General features: G+C 40.6%; 1 protein-coding gene across 34 annotated transcripts in view; it reads right to left on the minus strand.

The window, feature by feature from the left end:
• The window catches only part of SLMAP (sarcolemma associated protein), an 86489-nt gene extending 65841 nt beyond the window's left edge, over window positions 1-20648 (minus strand). For 9 of the 34 annotated variants that reach the window (XM_032698602.1, XM_032698574.1, XM_032698600.1 and 6 more), the window contains exon 1: window positions 19655-20643. In XM_032698602.1, coding sequence (XP_032554493.1) covers window positions 19655-19852 — 198 coding nt within the window. In that variant the 5' untranslated portion in view covers window positions 19853-20643. Of the gene's footprint in view, window positions 1-19654 lie in introns of all 34 variants that reach the window. The other 25 variants (XM_032698570.1, XM_032698598.1, XM_032698593.1 and 22 more) reach the window with 8 other exon arrangements.
• Between the last annotated feature and the right edge of the window lie 1230 nt (window positions 20649-21878).

Consider the following 21878-nt stretch of genomic DNA (forward strand, 5'->3'; position numbering starts at 1 on the left):
CAGCAGAGAGGAATGGGCAGAGGGCAGGTGGGGCGTTCAAGGATATGGTAATTACGGTTTCAAACAGTGACTCACGACTCACGCTCATCTTAATCCTGGGCAACAATCACATCCGTGGTAGGTTGGACTCACAGATTAAAAGGGTTGCTAACATGGCAAAACCTCCAGTAAAGCTTTCTACACAGACTATCCTACCTATTTTCCATCATATCCACAGTCATCGGGGATGTTACACTGCTAACACCTGTGCCCATCAATGGTTTTCTTCAGCCAAGCTAAAAAAACCCCAAAATCAACAAATACATACAAATAAACAACCAATAATCCAAATCTCTTAAGATCTCTTTGTCAATAAAAAAGTACCCAGAACACATCAGTGCCCATGACCAATCTGCCAGTGAGCACGAGGAGCAGAGGCAAGGGAATCACAAAGTCCTGCTGGTATCTCACACCCTTTCAGCTAAAAAGTCTGAGGGAGCAGTTGTCTACATCTCTGAAAGATATTATCAAACCTTGCTATTTTTTGGACTAAGTGTGCCATATTTCCCTCTAAAACACAGAGAACATTTTTAAAGTACAAAAAGAACCTCTCTCCAGCATCAGTATTCTCGACTGGCAGTTTAAGAAGAAACAGCCTTCACTAATGTTTTAATCCTTTAACTGCCATAAGAAAATTTTCCAAATGGCAGATCCTTCCAGGTATAAAAATCAGAGACAACTCCATCTATATGCAGATTTCAGGTCACACTGTCCAACTGACAAAACACAAGATAACATTTTTCTTCCCAAGTCAATATACATTTATAATGGCTAGAAACATACACTGAAATTTTTCACAGTTCACCTACTAGAGCAGAGATATTAAACTGCTGACACTGTGTACACTGAATCACTTGGTTGTTCTTTGTACTTCAGTATCATCACCATTCCCCTCTCTATTTTTTTTTTTTTAACCGAGCAGTTAGGATAAGCTTGATAGCTTTTTATTCCAAATTTAAGTGGCTTCAATCCTGAAAAGTATATGCAAAATTACAGAAAGATGACTAGTCCCCCCCTGACTACCAAACTCCTTGAGTGGAGGGTCATCAGGTGATTTTTCTCATAACTCAATTACAATGCTTTGAATTAGACAGAAAAGTGACAACTGTAGATAAAATATGACAAAAATATTCTACACACATTCTATACCACAAAAAAAGCAAATTAATCAAAGTGGCCTGAAGGACATGAATACTTTTTTTTTTAAACATCCACTCACTTAGAATTCAAGTCCAAACCCCACCAAAAGGTTACAAGTACCACTATCCCATAAAGAGGCCAAAGGTGCATCTCAACCAGCACCAATGACAATCTCATAACATCATAAAAAAGTTATACAATTAATCCATGGGGGTTTTTTATTTCCACATTAATATTTAAGGGTGGTAGTCCCTGCTATGGAATTATACAATCCCGTTATGTTTTCTTTGTACAGTCCTGGTGTTATGCAGTTGTCACGGAACAAGTGATGCCATTCCACAGAGCAGGGAACACACTGCTACTGTAAAAAGCACAACACAGCTCATCATTTGCAAGGAAGAATCCTTGACTGCCTTCCCTAAGCACGGCAATGCCTTTTCCTTTCGCTAAAAGCCGAGCTGCAGCCGGCAGAGGGCAACGCCACGATGCACACACTGCCCGGGCTGGGCACTGCAAAGCAACGCCACAAACAGCAGAGCACGAACTGCAGCTGAAGACTGTTTATATTATGAAGGAGCTTTTCTAAAACCGAAATTTCCATTAATTATAGAACTATACCCAAGTATTCTGTGGGTTGCCTGAACTATTAATTCCATCTTTACCGTCTGGGGCCTCCAACAGAAGCTACTTCTATGCTACAACATCCACAGTAACAATTCTCCTACTTCTCTGATTTTAAAATTAGGTTTCTCAGCTTCAATGTTCCTGCAACTGTAATTATGCAAGTTACTGAAATACTACCCAGAATAACACGCATATGTAAAAATCAGAATGCTGTCAAAGGCTTTTCCCATTTAAAATAGAAATTGAACTTTCTAAACAATGGTAAAAAATACGTAGCTAGAAACTGGCCATACACTGCAAAAGAACTGGAATTAACATGTAAATCTTTTCCATGTCTAATCAGCATTTAAAATAAATTCCTGTTCTGAAAACAGTTAGGCTTTTTCTTTACAAAGACAGCCCTTTGTTGAAATGTATTCTTGACATTTAACATATTAAATTCTGCTATAATTCATTATCTATGCTCTTAGAAGAACAAAAAACAAAGTCCAGAAACTAAAGCAACTCAGGAGAATGAGTCATTTACTAAAAGAAAAAAAAACAACTACCAACAGAAGCACACACACTGGCAACTCAAAGCAAAAACATTTAAAGAATTATTTCAAAATCTACAGTCCAAACAGAACATGGAAGAAAGCTCAGCAAGTTTGTCATTAAAAATGATGACATTTAATAATAGTGGCAATGCACTGGCACTGTGCATCAAATCAGTCCCATCTACACTGGTCCATCTACTCCACGGAAAAAGAGAATCTGTACTGTACATCACCAAAACAGATGAGCCCTCAAATTAAGTCCACATAAGATTCAAACTGCACTCCCAGTACAAACACAGCCGTCCCACAAAAAACATGTTTGCTATTAAGTAATAAGCTTTGACATACCAAGAGGTTTGTCATACAAGCTTAAATTTAATACAGCTGTAGACAAGATTACACTTTGATTAAAGAAAAATCAGTGAGACTTTTACACTACCTATAATTACTCTACTATTACTATGAAGTTTTAATAAACTTTAATTAGGATTAGATGCTATCCATAGCTTGTTTCAAAGGGAAATAAGTTGGGCCACTGGGAATTGGCAGCATTAAGAGCAACATGGTTAAATACAAATTCAAAAGAGACGTGTGTCCCCCATTGCTTCTTTCTTCTAAACTTCTCTGGAAAGAAGTTTTCTTCTGCAGACAAGTAGTATACTCAGTTCCTAAGCAAATACCAGGCATATCAAACCCAATAAATGATGCAGGTTGGCAGAATGTTTCATTGGATTATTAGAGCTTTGCACTATTTCAACCCTGTCATTAAAAAAAATAAACAAAAAAATCTGACACTTTCACTAGAAGAACTTTCAAGTGTGCACCAAAAAAATGCTTCAAAAGTTTGTCCAGCCAGTCTTAAAACAATTGAGATGTTTTTGTTATAAGAAAAACAGAATATGAAATTTGTATATAGATCAGTAACAGCTCTCCTGATTGTTCGTAAGCAAATTCATGGGAATCTCCACTGAAGCTACAAAATCCACCAGATACAGGAAGCAAGCAAAGGGCAAGGCCCCCTCCCAGGAAAGCACCTTTCCAGGCTGCTCCAGTGAGGAGGCAGGAATTAGTCTGTCTACCACAGACATGGAGAGAAGTAAGCTAGTCCTTCTGCTACTTGATCTTAAAATTACCTCCTGCCTCTGTTGCCTGACAGTAGCTCCTCGGGGCTGAGGAAGAGGTTGTATTTTAGACATTGTTAAATGACAGACTGCAGCAGCTCTTGGAAGGCAACCTCAGCTTTACACCCCTTGGCTTTAATGCACAGCACATTCCCTGACCACACTACTCAGTATTTCCCATGTAGGTTGTCAGGGAAGTGTCAGGAGTCAGCTCTCTGCTTTCTTCTCTCTGCACTTTAACTGGTTTTCATCCCAACAAGTTCCCTCAGCTGTGGGACAGACGCTGTGCAGGACACAGCTGTTCTGCTCTCCCTCACAGCCGCTCAAGAGTTGCACCACAGGACATCTCCAGCTTCCTCCCTGTTTATATGTTCTGGTTTCTTTTGGAATAGGAAAAAACCACACAGACACAGGGAGGAACTGAGTGTGGACCGGTCCCCTCCCTGTACGCAACTGCAACACACGCAAAGCACACAAGTGACTGGAAACAAATGAGAATATCCTGTATCAACACCTCAGCATTCAGCAAGGTACCTTAAAAACAACGAGGTGCTGCATTTCTGAACTTAAATATAATTTCATTATTTAATTCTTAGTAAGTTCTCATGGGACAAACAAAGTGTGTTTTTTACTACACTTTCTGATCTCAGGGCTTGATTCTCTGTTTCTTAAAATTAGATCAAGTCAGATAAAACAAACACATTCTCTTCAAGACCAAGGTCCCTCATTTACCTTGTTACATTACACTTTTCACACTTAATTCAGAATTGACAACTTGAGCAGCTTATCCACCTGCTGACTGCACAAACTGGATGGACTGACAACTTTCAGACTCAGCAGCTGAATGTCTCCAGACTTCCAATACCATCAACTCAGCCAGTGCCAAGGAGAATTAATTCAAAGCATGACACACTGTCATCAGCCACCTCCCAGCAGCGTTCTGCCACGTTTCTCAACATCAGTGTTTCTTAACAGGCACATCAGGAACGTTGATGTTTTCTTCACTTCCCTTCGAAATGTTTAGCTTGAAAACTGAAGTACCAGAAACAGTAAACTAGTAAACAAAATTGTGTAAACCACATCAAAAGTTCAGAGTAACAAAACAGAGAAGAAAAATCCCAGGGCAATTCAAACAGCTATTATTCTGAAAGAGAAAAGATCAGCATTTCAAACCAACTGAATTTAAACCTTTATTCCTAACTACTCTACCAACACCTGCATATTTTGTATAAAATAATTTACAAAGAAATTCTTAAAATTTCAGAAAGTCCTTCTGGATTTTATCAGTCACTCATATATAGAATAACCAATGTGCAAATTATTAATCCAGTTTCTACCTTACAAGAAAACTAATAATCATTTACACAAAGCAAGTCACTCATTATAGCCCATATAAGTTACTTATAATATTCCATAAGTTACAATAGAAGTATTCTTGCACTGGGCCTCATGACAGACTACAACATATTTATTTCTTTGCCAGTTAGACAATACCAATTACAAAATTTCACTCAGGAACAGCTATCCTTTCATTTTTTCGTTCCCCTCTTACTAAAGGTTTACCAACTGTGTATGATTTACAAACATTTTGCTCAGCAATCCAGAAGCAAGTGTGGCCATGGTGAGTCAATCAATCAGCTGGAACCTCAAAATCACTTAAACTGCAATAGCTTACTGCTTGTATTTTCTCAGATTTATCTGCAGCATAATTTCAACTGAAAATTCAATGTGGATTAGAAGGACTCAGTCTCTAAACCATACAAATAAAAAAGCAAATAACATTTCAAAAACCAAAAAACTAAACCCCAAAACAAAAAACCCACCAGAACTAAGTCACAAACTTGATTCAACTAAATAATTAATTTAATATAGAAAAAACAATTACCATTATTTTTTTAAAGAAAACAACTAGAACTTTTGCATTCTGCAGATATAAAGAGTAATCATCATGTCAGTTCAAGGATAAAAACATTCATCTCTACTCAGTATCAACTACCATGCAAACTAAACTACTAGATTTCTTCATGAAGCAACACACTCAAAGTATGAAACAAACTATTTTAGCCCTGACAGGAAACATGTAGAGGACATAAATATTTCCAAGCTGCTATTTAAAACATAAACCAAAACTACTGAAGGAGATTCTAACATGCAATACTCTCATTAGCAAGTCACAATATAACCTTCAAAAACCAAACCTGTTGTAAAAACAGTTGAAGTGGTAAACAATAAGTGTCTCAAATATGGCATAGATAGCACATTCCTCACTAGGAGCAGTCTTATATAAAGTTTTATATAAAAGAGATGAAACTATTTTTCCTAAAATCTTTCACAGAAGATGACTTATCTTCCAACTGTAAGAGTAGTTCAATTAAAAAAAAAAAAAGTCTGCTCTAGAAATACCTACTTCACTACAAATGAAGCTCCTTCCAATGACCATTCTTGCATTGCTCATAACGGTGGCTCTTCCAAACATGCTGAGAATATTTTGATAAAACTTAAACAAAGCTGGAAGAAGTAAGCATTTTTTAAAACTAAATACTCAAACAGCAGAACACAGAAAATTGCCAATAAAAGCTTTGTTACCTTAAGTGATAGCTTTAGCATTTACAATCATTTTTCAACAGCGGAGAACTGCTCTTCAGGCACCTGAGCTTAGTGGCACAATTCAGAAAGCAGAAGTAGTACCAAGTAGTAGCAATACATGTTTCCTGTTTTTCTTTTTTTTCTTTTAAAAAAAGGGCAACTTGCAGTCTAAAGTGTGTAATCATGGCTTCAACTGTTCTCCAGTTTCAATATTCCCCTTGGTATCACTTGATCCACTTGCAACACTGATCCCCTTGTCTCTATCCTCATAGAATTATTCCCAGAGTAAACTCCAGTACCTTCACTGCTCATTGCTCTTCTCACCCATCCCTTTACCCCCAGTTCTGCACAGTGCTTTGTGCCTCAGTGCTGACAAGCAGCTCACCTCGACAGTTCTCCCACCAGACCATACAGATGTGCTTCCTGCCCCCCACAGCACCTGAGCACCTGCAGAGCCCCCTTCCACATGGCCACCAGGCTCAAATCAGAGCAACCAACCTCAACAACTGCTTCCTTGTTTTTAGAAGGAATGAGACACAGAAAAAAAGTTTCTTCCAGCCTTTCATCACACTTCCCTTTCCCCTAATTTTCCTCTCTCCAGTCCCTAAAACCACTTATATCTGGGTGCTCCATCACCACGTGACACTTACTTCAAAGTCACATGGACAAAAGATAGGAGGAATGCAGGGTGCACTAAGAGGGAACGCTACCACATGCTGTTCTTACCCTGCAGAAAGGGACAGCAGCAAGGGGAAGGTGGCAGCTGGGACTACAATGATTTCCAGCCTTACAGACTCGAGTGAGGAAGGGCTATGCAAAAACAGACAGGTAACTCTTCATAAAAACTTGGAATTCTTTTCATCCCAAAGAGTGGAAGGAAGACAGCACCAACATTATAGAGCATAAGGGAGCTGAAGTCTAAGTCTAGCCTGGCTTCAAGAGTGGTCCAAGTGTGAGAGTCAACGTGTAAAGGGTAGGATAGACGAAGGATCAGTTATGCACAAGGGCTCATCTGATATGTGACAACTGGTTTAGAAATATTCTGTGCACCCACAACCTTTTCTGCCACAGATTTCTTCTTATTTCTTCAGTTTTGTCAAATACCTTACTCAGAATCGGTAGCTTGCAGAACATTTTTTCGCCTTCTCAATAGGAAAAATAAAGGAAAACTGAATTCCACATTCTGAAGTATCGTATTTTCTAATGGTAATATATGAACATTACAAATGAAATGTAATGTTTATATTACATTTCCACAATCCACAAAGAAACACAATACACAGAGGCACTTGCTGCTACATAGGATTTAGGTCCCAGGAGGATCAGATAAATCAAACAAGGAACACCCTACTCTGATGCTGGGGTTCATTGTGCTTTTTTGCTGCCTACTCCATTTCACTCTTCAATTAGCTCTTCAATTAGTTCAATTAGATTACCTCCCTAATGCTGGTGAGAGCATCTTGCTCTAAAGTGTTATGACCCACATTTTCAGAAACCTGTAATACATTTTGGATTTTGGACATTGGACTGGACACTGCAGAACAAGCTGCCAAGATTTTGTTCCCTGCTATTTGCTTTAGCGGTTTTGTCAAGGGAACCAGAAAGCACAAAGGAACTCAGAAATCGATGGTGAAAAAAGTACCTTTTGAATTGGAACAAACATCTGTCAAAGAACAGAACTGAAACCGAAAAGCCTGATTTCTCTCTGAATTGCAGCTCTGAGTTTTGCAGAAAATAGCAAAGATTCCATATTCCACCACAGTTTTCATAATGCAATTGCTCATTAGCATTGCGGGAACATGCAAGACGTGCAGCCTTCTTGCTACAGGACATCTTTAACAATTCTTCCCAAACATAATATCAACATATCTGAAAAAAACCCTGTTAACAGTATTTTATAAAGAACAGTCATCCATGTCTATTCTCCAGAATTTGAAGCTCTAATACTTGAAAAAAACCAAACTACACAAGTATTTAAATTAGAATGTTCTCAAAACTTGTAAGTTTGGCCTCATACACTATTAGCATGTTAAACAAATATGTTAATTATCATAATTCCTACATTTAAATGATAATATCCTTACTATGCCTGAAGTGTAGACAGGTATCTAAGTGTTTTACACTTGAAACAAGCTGCATTTAACTGAATTTACCACTTGTGATTATATAAAATAAATATACAAGACATTCCTCCCATCATAATTTTTCCTCAAGCAAGGTCATAGAGCTCTTTCTCAAGGCTTGTTTATCAAAGCAGATAAACTTTCTCCTTCTTAAGATGCCAGCAAACAACACTCATACTTCAAAGGCTGCATTAAAAAGGCAAGCTCTAGTACAGCTCATACTCTTCCAAATGCTAAGAAATACAATGCATCAGGGAAATATGGAGCTCATCTGCACCAGCCTGAGTTCACACAGCATGTGCATAAACCAAAAAAAAAAAAAAACCCTTGCTAAGATGTCAAAAAGGCCCTCAGACCTGCTCACAGACACCACTGAAAAATGTGCACTCCTGGCCAGCTGTATGTACAAATGCAGTGCATCTGACACCCATCTGATTTTGGGATAATTTATCACTGGTGTTCTTCTCTTTCACTGAAATGGGACATTTCATCAAGAATTATTAAAAGTACTGACAGAAATTCTACTGCTTTAGAATACTTAATAAATAATACTAATAACAACTAATTTAGTACTGAACGAGTGCAATGAAGTTAAAAAAAAGACCATGAAAGGAACAATGATGGGGGGGGGAGAAAAACAAAACAAACAACAACTGGAAGATGCTCCATCCCTGGAAGTGTTCAAGGCCAGGCTGGATGGGGCTCTGAGCAACCTGGAAGGTGTCCCTGCCCATGGCAGGGGGTTGGAAGGAAATAATCTTTAAGGTCCCTTCCAACTCAGGCCATTCTATGATTCTGTGATCAGCAGCAGGTTGGTCCCGTCCATTCACTGCATCATCTCCAGCTTTATGGAAAGGAAACCCCACAGCAGGAATTATATGGGTCAAAAAATCATAACAGCAAAGAATGTCCACAAGTATAAGCAAGCACTTACTATTTCTTAAATCCTTCTATTGTGTGAAAAGTTTTGTTCTGGATAAGAAAGAAAAGTCTCCACTCAGCTTTGCTCACCTGTATAATAACTGTCTGAGGCAATACTTAAAGCAGAACTGTATAACATACTTGCTAGACTTAATTTGAGGCACAACACCAGCAAGCAGATCCAGTAACTCAAATAATGTTACAAGATTACAGGTATCCTAATATTAGACTCAAAACTACATCTACATAAGAGGTTTTAAAGGATCTTACGAAGCAATTATTTTTGTAAATCTTTTGGAAATACAAGACAGCAATTATAAAAGGAGATGTGTACAGCAAGTTTAAACTATGAAACACACCAAAGAGAGGACAAGTTACAGATCTCAAAGAGTAGTCATCAAGATCCTTTAGTATTAGTTTATAAAACTTAGATCATCACCTAAAATTTATCCAGCAACATTTATCCTGGGAACACTCAACATAAAGCTGTGTGGGAAAGCAACGAAAGAAAATGAGCACACTTGCATTTGATAACCAAATGTAGACCAAAAACACCCTATGCATCCAAAATTGTTCAACTGCAGGCAGATTTACACTGACCTGTGAAGCAGGCAAAATCCCAGAACAGGGTGACCTGAAGAGCCCTCAGGAATGGGCCAATGAACCAATCTGGATGTCCCAGAGTGGCTCAGAGAAAGTAGGACAGCTGTGCTGGTGCACTGTTTTGCCAAACTAACCCTTCCCAAGCCCACTGTTGGAACGTGGGGTCACAGAATGTCAACTTGCAGCTAAAATGTAGATCTGCACGGAATTTACCAGGAAGCAACATCCTGCAAAGCAATGGCTGCACAATCCCTGCTGCTCTCAGGCAGTGAGGCAGCACGTGTACACAGATCCCAAAACAAACCAGGAGTTTGGAAAGAAAGGCTGTCCTTGTGTGCCCGTGCAATGCATTTGTTCAAGTACAAAAACCTCCAAAACCTCCCTTCTGTTTACATGGAAGTTAAAAGTTAGCCAAACACAGCATACGTACTTTTAACTTCCAAATTAACAGTCAGGTTCATGAACGTAACTAAGGATCAGGATGACACTGTGGGTAAAGAGCATTCAACAGACTGAGAACATTCACATGCCTTTCTATGGTATAGGTAATGTATTATTAGTATAAATAGCAGCCTATCAGTTCTCCCTTTAATCACATAGCAAGCCCTCTGTTCATAGACCAAATCACTGGCCTTCACTGTCACAAACAGTACTTATATACCTAACAAAGCTCTGCTTAAACAGCACAACCAGGAACTTTACCTAACATCAACTAGCTACAGGGATTCCAAAAACAAATATGCCCCCTCTGTGACAATCTGTATTCCTGGCTTTCTCTTACAAGTGCTGGAATATGCAGTCCAGGAAAAGTCCTCAAAGAGGAAGACTGAAAAAAAAAAAATTTCCCCTTTGAGTTCTTAAAAAGGAAGTAGTGGTTGACAGCTACAAGTGAAAGTGTTGTATTATTTCCACCCTTATGGAATCAGGGGTGGAACTAGGAACATTATTATGTCTTTCATTTAGTGCTTCTTTTCCTCCAGAAATTCTTTTAAATTTAGCTGACACATTTTGATGTAACTTTAAGTTACACTATAAAAGAAGTACTCCAGATATTTCATAATATTCCCTTCTATCTATACATACACACACTGAAACTTAGAACATAATTTAAGACAAGAGCAACACAGGTTAACCCACCTAGGAAATATCTCTGACAGTGACCTCAGAAGCTTATTTGCTGGTAGGGGTTAATTTGCACCCAAAATCCTATCCCAAGTCCAAAAGTAACCTGAGCTGCTTAGACCTGCTGTGGAACTGCAGACTGGACTGGATGACCTCCTGAGGTCCACACCAACTTTAGTTCTTCCAACAGTTCATCCATATCATAGAATGTGCTGTTCTTCTTCACAGTATTGTAACTTCCCTCAAAGTAGATACCACCCGAACTACTCAACGACTTAGAGTTCTGGAATCCACAGAAACAAAAGAAACTTCATTAAACTTATTCCTTGTCCTTTAAAAATATATGTTAATATTGACATAACCTTAAAAATCCTCTGGTATACAGCAAGAGGAATCCCTGTAATGATTGCAAGAAAACAACAAGGAGTTGCAATTACCTACAGAGATCAAAGACCTCCAAAAATAACTTGGCTGCAGAATGGATTCTTCCACAATCAGATATAAAAAGCAAAGCTTTTTTTTAATAAGAAAGTTAAAAACGTGAAGAATTACAAATAATTCATTATGCCTCCTGAAAGCTTTCATATCCTTCAAGCACTTGGAAACAGCAGGTGTAAGTGCAAACATCAGCAATACCAGAATAAAATCACAAGTAATACTATAGAAACTGATTTGCAATTCTATTGCCCATAAGTTCAGGCAACCATTACAGCTAACAACAACAACAACAAAATAAAAACGAGAGGATGACAGTTAATTGTACTAGGAGTTACTGGGAAAGGTCACCAGAAATTTAAAAGGCAAAAAGGCAGGCAGGTTAAAAGCCCAGCTTTGCAAAACCAAGAGATCTGACTTCTGGTTTCTAACCTACACAATTAAGCATTACACTTCAAGAAAAGCAATTAAAAAACCAGAAGGCAAGGCATAATGATCAAACTCTGTTGGGGTGCAGTTCAACCTCTTACAGAACATTAACAATATTGCATCAAACACTAAGTTTTAGAAAAATTTATGTTTAAACTTAATCTTGCTCAACTTCCAGAAAAGCAACAGCTTTGGAAAAGTGCCAGGTAAGAGCAAAAACTGCCTATCAGATAAGACTAATGGCATATACAAATAGCAGCAGCCAGTACCAAATGTCTTCAAAAGAACTTGCTGTACAAATATCTGGCCCATAACAGAGCTTTACATCTCGGATTTGAAACATAAGCATTTCTGTTCCTTTCTATTTCTTCCTTTAAAAAGGTTATTACTCAATGCAGTTAACAAGCACCCACAGCTTTTGCATCTTAAGCCCTTGCATTAATTTTATTTTTATGGAAGAAAAATTACAACTGCAATTATGAAAATAACTTTGTTCTTAGTTTTCTATTCAATAGCCTCTTAACACAAGAACAGAAGGTCACTTGTCTGCTCTTATATGGCTTATATATTATCTGATACCTTGCATGGTTCCTATATTGAACTTCCTGTCAATAATATTTCCAGCATATTTGAATTATTACATGAAGACTAAAACTGAACAAGATGTTCCTACTGGGGACAAACTTGCTTTAACAGTAGCACAGTATTGTCAATATTTTTGTATTTAGTTACAAGTTCTCACTATTCTACACTATTAGGACGTTTGCAATTGAGTCCCTCTCACTGCCAATTCTTCAGTCTCTCCCATGGTTGGTTAATGTTATTTTATAAACTAAAAGGTCTACCAATAGCAGCTATTGCCCTCCACTACATACCACAGTTCAACTATCAATACTGAAATGTTCCTTAGTTCTGCAAAGATATTATAAATTCCTCATGCCCTAAACTACCCTTGACTAATCCCAGTACTTTTTATGTTTATTTCTTCTGTTAACTTTTTAAGAAAGAAAAAAAAAAAAAGGTCAAACTACTGCTAGCAATTTCTGTGTTTTTCCACTCAACTACAGTGTTACTATAGGATTTTGGACTTTCTATTATAAGCCTGCTGGAAGTTCATCATTTATTTATACTTTCTCAGGACTGAAATAAACTAAGACATTGCTCAATCATACACGTCTGGTACAATACAACAGAAATTGTATCCAATTAATTGTCTGGCTCCACCACAGTGATTTTCCTTCTCATAAAGGAAACTCTTCTGGGCCGCTGGCAGACAGATATGGCTTCTTGCAGGGGATTAAGATGGTACAGTCCAACTTATCTCTCTGCCTGATGTTCCCACTCCTAAAGCAGACTGAAAAAACACTTGTCTATATTCAACCAAAATGTGACAATGCTGCAAAGCTTTCTTCCAACAATTCTGCCACGAGCAGAAACATTTCTGGAAAGCAACACTGGGAACGTTAATGCATTGACACAGCAAGATCTAACAAAACTCAGAGCTCCTGGATAATCCAAAACTCTCAGCAAGTGAGCAACGTTAACAGGAAGCAAGTATTGATGTGAGTCAAAAGAAAACCCAGAGACAACAAACAATGGTATAATTTAGCAGCAATAGGCTGTAAAATTGCTGGCTATAGAGATGGAGACAGCATTCTTCCTTCCTTTTCACTGGCCAGGTTCCACGAACAATAATCATTTTCACTTTACATTATCTATTAAAAGAAATGACAAAACCCAAAATGCAACAAAACAGCTGAGTCTTTAGCAGCACATTTTGCTGAATTCTAGCTAGATCAGATTCAAATCAACCCAACCAAAGCAGCCCACTGACACAGACACTCCTCACCCACATGGCCCTTACAGCATACATAAATTCAATTACTTTAATTAGATAAATAAGCAACAGAAACTGTTCAAATCCAGCAAGAAAAATGAGAAGGCAAAGTCAAATCAAAGTATTCCTCCAATGCAACGTAAATCCACCTGCAAATGACCAATGGATTGCTGCAACTAGCACAGGAAAAAGGAAATGTCAACAACAACTTTGATTATATAAAATAGGAAAGCAGCATTTTACATTTATAAGCCTGGGACAAGGACCATCCTATTTCAAGATCTAAGGAAAACACATTTACTGGCCTTCATGCCTACTAAGTAACCTGATTCATTTGAGGTTTGTAAAAATTCATTGCAAATACAAAAGGGATTTTTGTTTGTTTTTAAAACCTAATCAATGTGTTGGTGTTCCTGGCTCAGGATAGATGCATCATGACTGCAATGGATCAGCTCCAAGAATTACAGTATTAGCTCTGCAGCAGTGGCTCTAGATGGTATCTCTGCAGGGAAATCCTTGTCAGCACTGACTTACCTCTACTATAAATGGCCGCCCGCACTCCTACACCGGGTTCTAAAAGTATGGTGCTGAAGTTTGTCAAAAGTGAGACTCTCTACCCCATAATATTCTTATGATCACATCAGCATAAAATTGGATAGTTCACTCAGGGTGAAAAGCACTTACATAAAAATATTAACAGGTGTATGTAAGGGCTGCCTGACATCACCCTCTTGCCAAAAGCATCCACGCACTGGAGTTTCACCTCAGTGCATTAGAGCAGAACCCAGGTCAGTCCCCCAGGGCACTTGGAACAAATATTCAATGTTTGGAAGATAAAGTGTCTCCACTGTAGACTGTAAGGACACAGCAACATCAAGAGTACTGAAAAATAAAACATCTGTTCATCTCTCAAAGGACAACAATCCTAACAGAAAGCTGAAAAGATGCAGTAGATGAAAAAATAAATAACGGACATGGTATCTACCAAAATAAATGCTACTGATACATGAGAAACTAAACATCTCTTGCACAAACCAACACTAAATAGGCCCGAGTATCATAAAGAAATCTCCACTGGAAGTAGCAGGAAAAAAAAAATCTCCCACAAAAATCCTGCAACTCTAAATACCATTTTTCATGCCCCACTTAATTTTTAAGACAGATTTATTAAAATACTTCTGAACAAATAGGATATCCAGAGATGTTCTATAATTCTTGATATCCACAAAACATTCTATGTAATGTTAAGTGAAAAACATATTTCTTTTTTACACATTCTTTCTTCTTCCTATCATGATCAATGTACTTTTATCCTTAGTACAACACACCACAAAGAGAGATCATCCAGTGTTTCAACTCCTGTTTATTAATGTATGTCTTGCACTGGTGGTCCAGAATTAGATGCAGTATCCTAGACAGGGTCTAATAAGCTGGAAGGGGTTCTTCCTTTCCACATGCAGGCTTCACATTTGTCCTTGTTCAGGCTCCTGTCTGCCCATTCCTCCAGCAAGGTCAGGTCCCTCTGGAGGGCAGCCGTGCCCTTGAGCATATCAACTCATTCCCCATCACACCAACAGATATGGTGTCACCTTCAAACACAACTAAACTTCACTGTGTCCCCCAGGTCATTGATAACAACACTGAACAGGACAGCTCATAGCACTGACCCTGTGGCATCCTGCTCCTCACCAACACCCATCCCAGCACCACCGTGGAGCCCCGTCCCAAAGCAGTTCTGTTTTACTCCTCAAGTCGCTCGGACACCCAGACTGCAGTGCCCAAACTCAGACAGGCCACTGTGGGGAAGGGCCAAGAGCCCTGCTAAAGGCAAGGTACAGAGTGTGCCCTGCTCTGTCCTGCCCACAAAAAGAGTCATTTCATCACACAGTGCAACTGGACTCAGCAGGCCATGATTTACCCCTGTCAACTCTACGCTGACTACTACCCAATCATCTTATTCATGTGCCCAGAAAAGTGTTCCACAACTTGTTCCATGATTTTCCCAGGGACTCAAAGCAAATTAGCCAGTCTGTAATTCCCTGGCTGCACCTTTGGGGTGACTGCTTTGAGGTGTTGGGTTTTGGGTTGGTTGGTTGTGTTTGGTTTGTTGGGGCTTGGGATTTTTTGGTTGGTTATTTTGTGGGTTTTTTTGGTTTTTTTGTTTGGAAGTTTTTTGTTTGGTGGAGTTTTTTTGGGGTGTGGGGAGGGTTGTTTGTGTTTGTTTTCTTTAAAGAGGGTGCTACCTGCAGGAAGTATTCTGTAACATTTTTATCTCACATATTGTAAGTCTAGAAGCCATAAAGCACAGCCTTCATAAATCTCATTTACTATTATGTGGACTATGGCTTCCAATATACTAGTTAGTGTTTCTGTCACGAAGATACTATGAATGTGCTCAATTCAACTCATATCCACTTTGAATTAAACAAAAGCAGTAGTACTGGATACCATTAACAGAGAAACTTGTGCCTATACATATTTTTTTTAAGTTATTAAAAATGACCAGTTACTTGGAGTCCTTTTGATCTAAGAAAATACTTTATTTTTCACACAGTTTCACAGAGCCTTTGGTAAACTGCGGCAATGAATTCCCTATAAAAGGTACTTATAATAGCAAGTCACAACAACCTAAGGCACTGAATAATTCCAATTTCTGAAAGCCTGGATATCTGTTGGAAGCTTCACATTTCTTCTAAAAGCTTCTACCACATCTGTCAGAAGCATTTCAGCCTGGGAGAAGTCACATACAAATTCTCCAGGGTTTTCCACTTGCTTATTTTTAAAAATGGAAACAAAACCGAAAAAAAACCAAAAAACAACTTTAAGACTATCTCAGTTTAGCAATCTGAAAGAGTTTCTTCCTATATGCAGTGATATAAGCTGAGCAAACAGATTTACATTTTCTGAACTATAGCCCACTTTTCCTTTTGCTTTGATTCACACTTTTGGGAACACTCCATGCTCAGCACAACATCTACTTCCTACATATCTAGTGACTCACTTTTTCAGGCATCTCTACAAAACCCAGATTGATTAACTTGTAATTACTAAAAAAAATGAAATAAAACTTAATTCTAAGCATAATCTTCTAATGTTATCACTGTATGAAAAATTTACAAGAGGTTATTGTGCTCTACCTACAAACAAAAGCAAAAAGAGGCATTTCACTGGCTGTTTATAGAAGTATCACTAAGCACAGAAAAAGTCCAAGTACAGATAATCCCACCACCAACTCCTCCCACCTTCATCTTACACACATTTAAGCTTAGATATTATGTTAAAAATATTTTAAAAAGCAAATCCAAATTTAAATATCTCCTTTTAATTGCTATTTACTGGTGATCCTGAAAGCCCATCCTACTTTCATCCTTAATAATGCTGGTGTTACATAGACATTATCTCCTTGGGCACATAACTTTTTCCATGCATAATTGAAGTGCCTTTATACAAAGTAAACATTGACATCTTTCAACTGCAAGTAACATGTCATCTTCAATTTGGTCTACTTATGTGACATACTTCAAATTATGCCTACCTCTGCCTCAGAAAAAACACTGTGTAGTTTCCTTACCACTGTTTACTGATGCTCCCTCTCTTTGGGTTCTACCCCTCTTTACAGATTATGCTGATAAAATTGTTTACAGACCACGTAGTAAACAGGATCACTCACATGATTCACTAAAATAAACTCCAAATCCTCAGAGAAAAACAAAGACTATTGGAGTATAACTGAAAGGCAGCTCAAGAGGCAGCACAGACTGGACCGAGTGACTGGGAATGCCAGAAACTCCTATGGCCAAAGTCCACAACTAATGAAACTGCAGTTCCAGATCATTCATGAACCATTTTGAATTATTCTCTCTGTTACTAAATTAACATTTCAATGTCTTTTATCTTTCAAAAAACCCAGAATTGATAAAAGTCCTATATATAAGCTTCTAAAAAATGTTTACAAATACCGTGACAATTTGTGCAAGTTTAAATTTAGGTCATCGATAGGATAATGACAGTTTCCTAAGTGAGATGTGCCTATTAGCAGTTCTGTAAACAATGATAATGTATGTTCCTGCATGCAAATGTTCTGGCATAGTTTTATGGTTTTGTTTGTATTTTGAAAACACCACAGAATTCTTTAAAGTGGTTCTTGTGATTCAGGATCAAGCCTGTATTTATCAATACCTTCCACCTGGCTTTTCAGAACAGCATTTGATATCCATTATCTCTAACAATGCATTTACCCCTCTCCTCCACCTATCTCACAATTTATCATTCAGATACTCTACCAGATGAAAAACCAGACCATACTGCCAAGAAACATACACAGAATCTGAAGTTCTCCACGCTGCTGTACCAATGCTTTAAAAAGCCTTTTACAGCACCACCACAACTAACATGCAACACTCCCAGGAATGGATCCCTATCCATGATCCCAAACTCACTCTTCAGCTGACCACTATGGCTACAGATCTCCACCTGGGCAATTTTAGCAGACTCCCATCACATCTTCACATGGAATCTCAAGAACTATAACATATCATCCTCTTACTTCCTACTGCCAAGCTGCTACTTTAAAACAGACAGATAAAATGAATAAGCATATACATGTTTGACCTATATTAGAAAATCCAAAGCTAACTGAAATTTAAAAACAAACCAAAAAACCCACAGCTGATAGTCCTTGAAGCTTTTCTATTAGTCAGCAGACACTCAGTGCTTTGCCAAGTTAACCATCTTAAATATGGCTGGACTATTTGTAAACATAATAGACCACAGGGAGGGTGTCTTAAAATCTTTCTTACTCATGAGAAATGTTAATAAAAAGCTATATGCACAACATTTCTATTTTAAAGACAGCAAAATAAATTGGAGCATTTTACTTTGTTGAGTCAAAGGAAATGTTAAAAAACTAAGCTTAAACTGAAAGTATTTCAAGCACCTAAGCTTTCAAGAGTCCAAGAATGCACATGACACACACAGCAGAGCCAAAGCAATATGCTTAATGAAACACTTCATACAGATAGCAGTTTGCACAATTACCTGCAGGTAACTTGAAAGCCATGCCACAACCCAGCCTTAAGAAATTAAATGCTTGTCTTGTCCCATCATGCCCAAGGATTGCATAACACAGGATAGTTAACAATGGAAGGTTTAAGAACTTTGACTGCCTTGTGCTGCTCCTCATGCTGTGTCATATTACTAAAAAACCTGTATTAATTACAAACCACATTATTCTTAAAATCCAGAGCTACACTGACTGCATTTCATAGAAGGGCATGTTGTGAAGTTAACAATCAGCTGATTTAGAGCACATAAAGTTCTAGGGTGTAACACGAATATATTTGGAAAAAAATACAGCGCTGAGGAACTGAGGTCTGCACTTTGTTCTTTTCTTGCTGGATATTTAAAATTAACTTGACAGTTATTAAGTAAAACACTTTACTTGTCCCAGTTCAATCCCTAGTGGACAAAACACGCACTACAGAACCCCTCAATTTCACTTAACAAGATCGCCAGCCTTGGGAGAGGAACAGTGAAAGCAACACAGGATATATTTTAAAACCATTTTCACTATCAACGAGAAAATACACCTTGTATGCCACTTGTTACACTCCTGCTGCCAGCAACAAAACTTCTACCAGATCCAAACAAAATACTCTATTAAAATTTCAACAGGACAAGTAGGAGGAGTGAGCGTGCCAAACACAACGGGGTTTTTTAAATCCACTTTCTGACACTCCTCGCAATGAGATTTATTTACATGCTCAAATAAAATGGTAATTTCTCATCATTTGAACAAATGGTATTACACCATTATATTGATACAAGCCTGTGCCTTCACATTTCTATGACTCACCTGAAAATCACCTACTTCCAGCAATGAATAATACACATGCAAGTTTTTCACTTCTTATCACCATTTTCAACTGTTAGTTTTACATACTTTTAATAATATTTAAAGTTTCTGCTTCGTCAGAAATCACCAACTCACCTGAAAAGTAATCATTTTCACACAAACCTTACTCCTTCCGCGTGCAGCCGTAGTTATCACCGCAAAACCAGGGTGATCTGCAGCCTAGAGGGACTTGCTGAAGCACACGTGCAGCCCAGCACGTTTTTAAAGAAAGAAAAACATCTTACCTTGCCTGTCTTGTGATCAAACCAGACGAGAGCATGGTTCCTGGAGAGCACCTTGCAGTCAAACGTGGCGTTGTTCTGGGCTGGCCGGCAGCGAGCCACGGAGCGGCCGATCTTGACGGGCTCGTCCAGGTAGACATGACGCTCCTGAAACGGATGAGAGTTCGGGCGGCAAGTGAAGATGGCCAAGGCTGAAGGCATCGAGGACAGATTGCTGGTTGCCACACCAACCAGAGATGAAGAGAGCCTCTTCTGATGCAGACTGTCCTCCACAATTTTTAACGCACCTCCGCAGCAACTTTATATTAAAGCAGGACAAATATTATCGTACGAGAGGCCTAACAACTCATTGTTTCAGTGTGTAAACTAATCCTGGCAATAATCCAGTGAAAAAGCCCCATTATGTCTTTAATAATATCAGCAGTGGCCCAAGAAAAGTCTAAAATGGACAACTTTCAATCCATCCTCCTCTGGAAGAATAGGAACAAGCATCTGATTCCCTCAGAGAGAAGCAAAGGCCCCTTGAAAGAAGGATATAATGTCTTAAATCCAAGTAGATGAGTCATACAAGTACTTTTGTTTGTAACCTCAACTGCCTTCTTTCCCCTCCCCTTCCGTAAACAACACTGACCAAAAGTCTGACCAATGCAACATGGAAGCAAGGAAAGGTTTAGGGAAGGGGATGAAGGAGAAGAATTAGTGTCCTCTCTCACAGAGCACAGATCGGGAGCTGGAAGGTGAATACGAAGCCCTCAGTCCACAACAGGGATCTAGCTGCTTCACACGGCAATCCGCATTTCACCATCTTCGTGAATTAAACCACGGCAGAAAAGGTGGTCCTCGATTTGGGATGGGGTGCGAGAGATACACTGTTTTCCTCCCCTGCACCAGATAAAGCCGAACTGGTCTACAGCGTCTGGCAGCCGCTCAGATAAGCAACTTGATAAGGCACGGAGAGGGCTCCCAACTCTCCTTCTCCCGGGGACAAACCAGCGCGTGGGAAGGGTCCTCGGGGCCGGCCTGCGAGGTGCGCTGACAGGTCGCTCCCCGGCGGTGGCTCTGGCGGCGGCAGGGCCGGCGTCCGTCCGTCCGTCCGTCCGTCGGCGGCGGCGGTGCCGGGGCGGGCGGGCAGGGGCTGCCCCGGGCAGTGCCCGCCAGGAGCCCCCGGCGCGGCGGCGGCGGCTCCGCTCAGCCCCTCCGCAGGTGGCTGCGCATGAGGCGGGCCCGCTGAGCACCCCCGCGCTCTCCGCCCGCCCAGCGCCGCTCCGCTGCCCCGGTGGCGGGAGAGGCCTGGCGGCCGGGCCCGGGCGCTCCCGCTCGGTCGCTCCTGCCGCTCAGGCGGCCGCCGACCGCGGGAACTTTCCTCCGACCTGTGGGGCCGAAAACAAACCGGGTCAAGCGCGTCCCGCTCGGCGCGGCCCCGCGCGTCCCCCCAGCCCCGCTTGGCGCGGCCCCGCGGGCGGCTCGGGGCGCGCCCGCTCCCCCCCTTACCTTGCGCGCAGCCGCCGCCATAGCGCCTGGAGCCCTTCCCGGTGTGGCCGCGGCGCCGGGGCCGGGCGGGGCGGGGCCGGGGGCGGGCGGCGTGCGCACCGGCGCGCCCCGCGCATGCGCGCTGGGAGCAGTGAGGCTGCGGCACGCGCGGGCCCCGCCCCGCTCCGGGCGCTGGGATCGGGAGCGGGGGGGGGGGGGAGCGCGGGGGAAACGGTGGGATGAGCCGGGAAAGGGGAGCGGGAAAAGGGGAGAGGGGCTATTGCTGAAAGGGCACGGCTGGGACGTGTTAGCACGGGGGCAGGAGCTGAGGTGAGTGAGCCCCCGGCCCCGTGCGGTCGCTTTCCCCTCGCCGTTCTCCTCGGCTGTGCCCTGGCCGGGAGGGAGAGAGCGAGCGGGGCCCGTCAGACCTTGTTTATAAGGGGGAGGGAATGGCCTGGAGTTGTGTCAGAGGAGGCTTATGTTGGATATCAGGGAAAGATTCTTCACCCACAGTGTAGTTGGGCACTGAACAGGCTCCACTGGGAAGTGGTCACGGCCCTAAAGCTGCCAGAGCTCAAGGAGTGTTTGGACAACGCTCTCGGGCACGTGGTGGGATTCTTGGGGTGTCCTGTGCAGGGCTGAGGGTTGGACTCGATGCTCCTTGCGGGTCCCTCCCAACTCAGGGCATTCTGTGATTCTGTGAAATAAGGGAGCTCTGAGGAGAACCTGGGGTGACACGTTCTCAGCAGAGCTCGCA

This window comes from Chiroxiphia lanceolata, chromosome 11 (assembly GCF_009829145.1).
Source record: "Chiroxiphia lanceolata isolate bChiLan1 chromosome 11, bChiLan1.pri, whole genome shotgun sequence".
NCBI lineage: Eukaryota > Metazoa > Chordata > Aves > Passeriformes > Pipridae > Chiroxiphia > Chiroxiphia lanceolata.